Below are 7,295 nucleotides of genomic sequence, written 5' to 3'. Positions count from 1 at the left end.
CTAAACTAATAATACTCGGGTAATGTACACACTAATAATATATTTGCATGCGAATTTTGGTACGTGAGTCTTGTACTTCCCCTACACTCTAATTTGGACATATGATAATATTATGATTGGGAGCATAGTACTAAATTAATTAAACAAGGGTCCACCTTAAACTTCCTATAAATTGAAACCCCCACATCAAAGCAAAATCCGACTGGCTTCCCCAAAGAACCTAGGTAGCTACCTCCTGTTCTTGTACCTCCTCTTTCCCCTCTAAACAAAAAGCTGAGATAATTAAAGAGAAAAGGCAATTATGGGAAGATCGCCTTGTTGCGATGAGATTGGAGTAAAGAAAGGGCCGTGGACGCCGGAGGAGGACAAGAAGCTGGTGGAGTACATACAAGAACACGGCCATGGCAGCTGGAGGAACCTCCCCAAGAACGCCGACCTGAATCGCTGTGGGAAGAGCTGTCGCCTCCGGTGGACTAATTATCTCCGTCCCGATATAAAGAGAGGAAAGTTTACAGAGGAAGAAGAGAGGCTCATCATCCACCTCCACTCCGTTCTTGGCAACAAGTAATGATAATTCTCTTCTAAAAATATTGTACATTAATTCAGTGAGATCTAGAGTCTAGCGGCACAGATTAATGAACTGGGTTACTCACAATATATAATACCACGGGTTATTTGCACTTAATTAAATAGCCCAATGTTTACATTGTTAACTTTTTTGATACCCCAAGGTTTCTATTGTTCAAAGCATACCCCAAAGTGTAAGAACATTTAACTTTAGTGCCCTAGAATTATCTATCATGGGGGCATCCAAGTTGAACTCTTTTTCAACTTTGAGGACGTACAAAAGAAATAAAAATCGGGTAGCGAAGATAGAAATAGTGTAAGCTTTAATTAAGGTGTTTAACATGCAAATTAAGTTCATCTAACCATTACATAAAAACTCTGATATGTTAAAGTGAGGACTAAGGATTATATTTTTATATTCTAACACAAATACCCTAACATTACTATTATCAATAACATTTATCGTGATGTTTACTATGATCTAGCCTCTAGTCCCACATATTACCAACTAATATTTTACATGCTTGTAGGTGGTCAGCAATAGCGACCAGACTATCAGGGCGAACAGACAACGAGATTAAGAACTACTGGAACACACATCTCAAGAAGAAGCTTCTTTTAATGGGGATTGATCCGGTGACTCACCGTCGCCGGACCAATCTTGACATCCTCTCCAACCTCCCCAGCCTCCTTGCAGCCGTCAACCTTGGCAACCTAGCAGCTCCGTCGTGGGACAATGCGCTGCGTATTCAGGCGGATGCAGCACAATTAGCCAAGGTCCAAATCATGCAGAGCCTCATCCAACAACTAATGACATCAAACTCCTCGCTGAGTATAGACCCGATGAGCCTCTTGGGCTCGTCGCTGTCCCTCGGAAACAACAACCAGTTTGGTGATCTCTTGCAGCTCAACCGCCAGCTGGAGGCTGTCCTCAACGGGTCGCTCTCCCTCGCTCAGGATTCAACTCCTCCGATAGCGCCATTGAATCTTTCAAATCTGAGCGATAATTCGATGGTTTTCAATAATCTGCAAGGTTATTCTGAGCAAGAAAACGCATCCAAGGATCAAATGAGTGTCAATACTTACGCTAATGTTTTGACAGCGACTTCGACCACTCCTTCATTAGTCTCGGCATCACCAGAAAATGTTGTTTCCGATAAAATGCAGGATCAGTCGCATTCTAATAATGATGTCTCGGCCAACTCTTCGAGCTCGGCCCAGTTTGAAGCCTGGGAAGGGCATAACAACGATGATGATTTTGGATGGAAAGATATCCTAGAGTAAGCACTATTATCTTCAGATATTGTTTCTTACTAAAAAAATTACATTCTTAGTATTAATTACATGGATTTTATTGACTTTTGCAGGCAGATATCGTGGTCAAACAACAACACCCTGTAGATGAAAAGGATAAAGAGATCATGGATTTGTGCATAGATGTAAAAGTTTCAGTTTGAAGAATTGATGAATTTGTTACACTTGAGTTTGAAGAGAGTTTTAGCATCAGAGGTGGCAGCCAATTAGAACAGAAAAAACCATTTGTTATGTACAAAAAGTTAAATCCAGTGTTCATATTAATATTTGATGAGATAAATAGACTGATCGTGGATCAGTCTATTGAGTGAAGTGTGATGTTAATTATTCAATAAACTTTTGTTATACACATCATATATATTAGTTCTTTTGGATAAGTGCTTCTTGTTATGGACTACAAGTAAGAAGGAAAAAATAGAAGAGTTGTAGGTGAAACATCTGACAAAAGCAGCCTATATATAGTTTGAAAATTAGTTAGAAGGAGATGGCTTGAGCAAAAAAAACATAGATGTGTGATAATGACAGTGTGATGAATTAATTTGGAAGCTTTATTTTCCATTTATATATTATTGAAAACTTAGTTAAAGGAAAAGACGGGGTCCTTGGACACTTAAGCAAAAATCTTTGAAAAATCCGAAAGTGTCATGCGGTGTAAACAGCAGTCAATGAGAAAACATAGGCACACAAGGAGGTCATCTTTTTAAAATGGTTTACTTATTTGTTTTGTTTTCCTTGGAATCAAAAGTCTGATTATTAGTTACTAATTAGGTGAGAACCATTCCTTCGGAAGCAAGCCATTGACTACACGCCAGTAACCTAACAAAACCTTAGCAGCCATTCCTTTTACTGTTTATTAGTCTCTTATCATAGAGAATTCCAAGGGTTTGATCATGATGATCATTGTCATAGATCTCTTCATTGTACAATGATTATTATACAAATTATGCAAAGAATCCTATATATATGTATATATTATCAGTGATTTCCTATGACGATTGGCATATGTAATATAAGTCAAAGTTAATTTGTAAAAATTAAAATGCTTAAAATTTTGGGTAAGAAAATAGTAGGCATCGATACAATATAATCTAGATTTCCCACTAATCATTGCTTTTAATTGGATAGCCTTATAGTTTCAATACCTCTTAGAGTGAAATACTTACTTCTATTTGAATGTGTTCTGTATATACCATGTTTTTCTCTCAATCGTTGCAAGTAAACAATTACTCCATATGTATATAAATTAATGTAAAGAAGATAAATTGTTATATTATTTTTCTTAGAAGTAAAACTGCCATTAACTGGGAAAAGAAGTCCGAGAGAAGAATGGATTTAAGAATAACAAAATAGGTTTACAACAAAATAAGGGCATTATTAATCATAATTATTTTGTTCATTGTGTATTAATTTGGATGCATAAAAAAAAGGAAAGTAAAAGAAATTCAATCAAAAAAGAAGGTAATCTTCGCTCCGCTGTTCCTCCACTGTCATTAATGTCCAAGACTTGATATTTCATTAACCAGTTGTTTATTTGCAACCTACAGTGTCTTTATTAACTGTTTAGGATAAAACATTGTATGTTTTAGCCCTTTAATTTATATCTGTTAACCATTTGTTTATTTACATATTTCAATTCCAAAAGGTGACTAGTTGCTTGCTATAGTGAACTTCCAGAGATCTAGATCGATTTAACAATAAATAATCTTGTGCCATGATGCATCCCCTTTTTTTTTAATTAGCATCTCAACAAATTAATCAAGTTTCAATAATTTATAACGGCTAATATTGGGCTTGTCCTCATATAATATTTATATCACTCTTTTCTCGAGCAATTTCAAGTGATTAGACAAATTTTGTGGGCTGAGTTATGTAATACTAGCTGTCCTTGTCTCTGTCCCAAAAAAGAGGTCTTTCATGAAAATTGACCGCAACCCCAATTTGTACCTCGTTTTGAGTTATCCCTCCCTTAATCATTCGGGTCCATTTTCTGGCCTTAGCGTGAGGAGGTTGTGATCCTCATCATCAATCAATTTCCCGAAATTATTACTTTGGATTTTAATTGCCCCGTGTTATTAATTACACGTGTGAAGATTTGAATTAATTATAAATAAAAATGGACCCATAGAATTTGTGAATATAATGTTGTTTAAAGGAGAGACAAGGCCGATAAGTATTTGGTTTTTAAATCATGAGGGTAGGCGTCAAAAATTGCCTATAGGTCCCCGAATACAGCTCAAGACAAAGAGAAGGTGATGAACGTCATTATCCGAGTCGAAGAGGATTATCCGACGCCGACAAGCGCATGAAGCGAATCGGCAAACCGTTGATGACACGACAACGAACCACCACAACGGAAAATGTCAAGTGGCCCGCACGCGTCAATCAACTCAAAGCGTCCAAACGCGCCCAACGGTCAGTTAGCACGCACGCATCATTCAGCTCGTGTGCGTCAATTAGCTCACGTGCGTCAAATCAATCCACTCGCACGCGTCAATCAGCTCGCGCGCATCAATCAAACGCGCGCCCAACAATCAACTCGCGCACGTCGGTCAAATCGTGCGCATCGGTCAAACTCGCGCGCATCGGTCAACTCGCGCGGAGCATACAAATTAACAAGATGATCAATCACGCAAAACGGGGGAAAATACAAGTCCCGGAAAATCGGAAAAGTCAAGAAACATACAAGTTCGGCAGAAGCGACGGACCCGCGCTAGCGCGGGACAGTACTGTCCGACCCGCGCAAACGCGGGTCGGATTGGATCCGACCCGCGCAAGCACGGGTCGGATCTGTCTGACCCTCGCCGCGCAGTCCGGAGCCCAAAACGCGTTTTGGCGGTTTTAAAGCGGTTTTCACGGGATTTATCTGTTCCAGAGGTTCTTAACTGCCTTGATATCATCTACAAACATGGTTAGGCCGTTATTATTTGAAGATAAGGCCAAATCACTTGTTCTCATCCAAATAACCGCTTCCGAAGCTTATAAATATGAGCTCGGGTCCTCCTTTCAGCGAGGGAGATTTATTATCAAGACGTGGAGGTGCTGCTGGATTAAGGAGTCAAAAAGTACGAATTTTAGCGAAGGCAAATCAGATCCCGGCGAACTTCGGCATAAAAAAGGAGCTATTCGAAGGATCCGAAGCCCCGTACGTTCGTTCCTTGAGATTAGGCTTTATCTTAATCTCGAGAAGAGCTACTGATTTCGCTTGGTCGATCTCAGTGCTTCAAATCAAATACTTCCTCGGTGAAGGTGAAGCTCTGCCTAATTTTCCATCAACCGGATCCAGATCAAAGGCGGTCCACGGATAAACCCCGGCACAGGTAAAGATCTCACACAAGCAGAAGACCGATAAACGATCTCTGCGTTTGTTTGACGAGAACTGTATTTTTTTATTTTTATTATGTAAAAGTCTTATAAAAAGACTATCTTTTTGTTTTCATTGTAACGACCAAAGTTGTAATGAATACCGCAATGAATACAACAATTTTCGACGCAAACAAGCTGGCGACCACAGTGGGAGCCAACAGCTTCGCTGTCGGAGCTGTCGTGTCGCAACCTCGGATCTGCATCCGGGTTGAAGAAGTGGTCGAATACGAGTTCGACCAACTGAAGTTCGAGGACTATCTGTCGTCCTCCTCCTCCAGATCCTCCGCCTTTCGCAAGTGAATGAAGATCAATGCCCCGTTGCTGCGGTAACTGAACCTTGCAACACCCTTCTGGCCTCCAACGAGTCCGGATCTGCAGATCTGAACTCCTCCTCAATCAAGGAGTTGAGTACAGAAGGCGTGCCCACTTTATCGAAGAGAGCTCGCCAAAGGCAGTGCCAACGCCTTACGCGCCAACTCGTTAGGGCTTTGGAGTCAATTGACGGGATCCGTTACGAGGCGGATCTAAAAATTAGGCCCAACTCGTTAGGGCTTTGGAGTCAATTGACGGGATCCGTTACGAGGCGGATCTAAAAATTAGGCAACGTCAAGTGCCCCAACAGAGGACAAATGCCATTTCCTCCAAATCATCAACAAGTGAATGGGTACAAGTCAAAAAGACCCGTTCAACTCTCGAGGAGCGGATCAAGAAGTGGAAAAGAAGCCACAGAAACTGCACAAAGTTTGGAGGCCAAAATCCAAGACGGTGGCCGAAAAGATCGAGAAAAGCGGGTCACTCAAATCCGACCCTCCAAATCACGGGTCACTTGGATCCGACCCTCCACTTCGCGGATCACTCGAGTCCGACCCTCCCAAGCGCAGGTCACTTCAATCCGACCTGCCAATTCGTAGGTCACCCGAATCCGACCTTTCAAATCGCAGGTCACTTGGATCCGACCCGCCAATTCGCAGGTCACCCGAATCCGACCCTTCAAATCGCAGGTCACTTGGATCCGACCCTCCAAATCGCGGGTCACTTGGATCCGACCCTCCACTTTGCGGGTCACTTAAATCCGACCCCCCACTTTGCGGGTCACCCAAAGCCGACCCTCCAACCCGCGGGTCGCCCAAGTCTGACTCGCGCTAGGGCAAAGACAGAATACGTCATGCACATGTTTCGTCCATCCCTTTGAGTTCCGCACCTCTGACGGAGCACCGTGATAGTGTAGATTTGTCCCGATTCAAGGTGAGGATAGTCGATCGCCTGGGTCCTTTGCACGAGGATCGAGGCAAAGTTCTGATAGAAGAACGCTTGGGTCCGGTGACTACACCCCGAGCGACTCGTCGGGTTGGGGGTCGCACATGCCCTTGCAACAATTTCAAACTTTCTTATAAAAAGAAAACAACGGTTTCCACCCGCCTGGGGGTGTGTATCCAAAACCAGGAGCCTGTTGAGATCCTGCGCTCCCAAAAGTGTAGTTCTAAACACGTGACTCTTGAGAATGTTAATAAAGCGGCAAATCCCCTAAAAGAAACGTATTCATCTGACAATGACAATGTTATACCAAGGGAGTCGTGTCAACACCCGATAGGTTGCTCCAGTCATCTGACCGATGAGTTGAATAATCGGGCGGGAGGTACGAACAAATCTCGAAAGAGAAGTACCCGAAAAGCGGACCCTTACTGTCCGTGCGCTAAGATTATCAGGACAGTATTATCAGCGTGTAGCTGCCCCAAGACCACTTTGCAAAGGGTCTCGGTATTCGAGAGGATCTCCAACGGAATAGCTAAGTCCAAACCAAAGCATCTCTGTAAGAATCGATCGGCTGTTCATGATGACGAACTTCCACAAATCACAATTAACATGGCTGATAAGGAAAAGTCGATTCGACCTTCTAGTTCTGACCCTCTCGTATCGCATCGTCTGACTCGGCTACGTGTAGGGACCACTAGACGTAGGGACTACCAGAGAATGCAGAGAGGGTTATCCTCGGACGATGAAGCATCGGATGCTAACTCTGCAGTCGCTTCTGACAATACGGTATCTAGCCC

General features: G+C 42.4%; 1 protein-coding gene across 1 annotated transcript; it reads left to right on the top strand.

The window, feature by feature from the left end:
* On the top strand, positions 278-2,147 carry LOC109837115 (protein ODORANT1-like). Its single transcript, XM_020405206.1, has 3 exons — positions 278-564; positions 1,098-1,847; positions 1,935-2,147. The coding sequence occupies exons 1-3, from the start codon at positions 302-304 to the stop codon at positions 1,966-1,968; spliced, it is 1,047 nt and encodes a 348-aa protein (XP_020260795.1). The 5' UTR covers positions 278-301; the 3' UTR covers positions 1,969-2,147.

Source organism: Asparagus officinalis, chromosome 4 (genome assembly GCF_001876935.1).
Source record: "Asparagus officinalis chromosome 4, Aspof.V1, whole genome shotgun sequence".
In the NCBI taxonomy this organism is placed as follows: domain Eukaryota; kingdom Viridiplantae; phylum Streptophyta; class Magnoliopsida; order Asparagales; family Asparagaceae; genus Asparagus; species Asparagus officinalis.
Note: the sequence above shows the minus strand (reverse complement) of the source record. Positions and strands in the feature narration are given on the sequence as shown.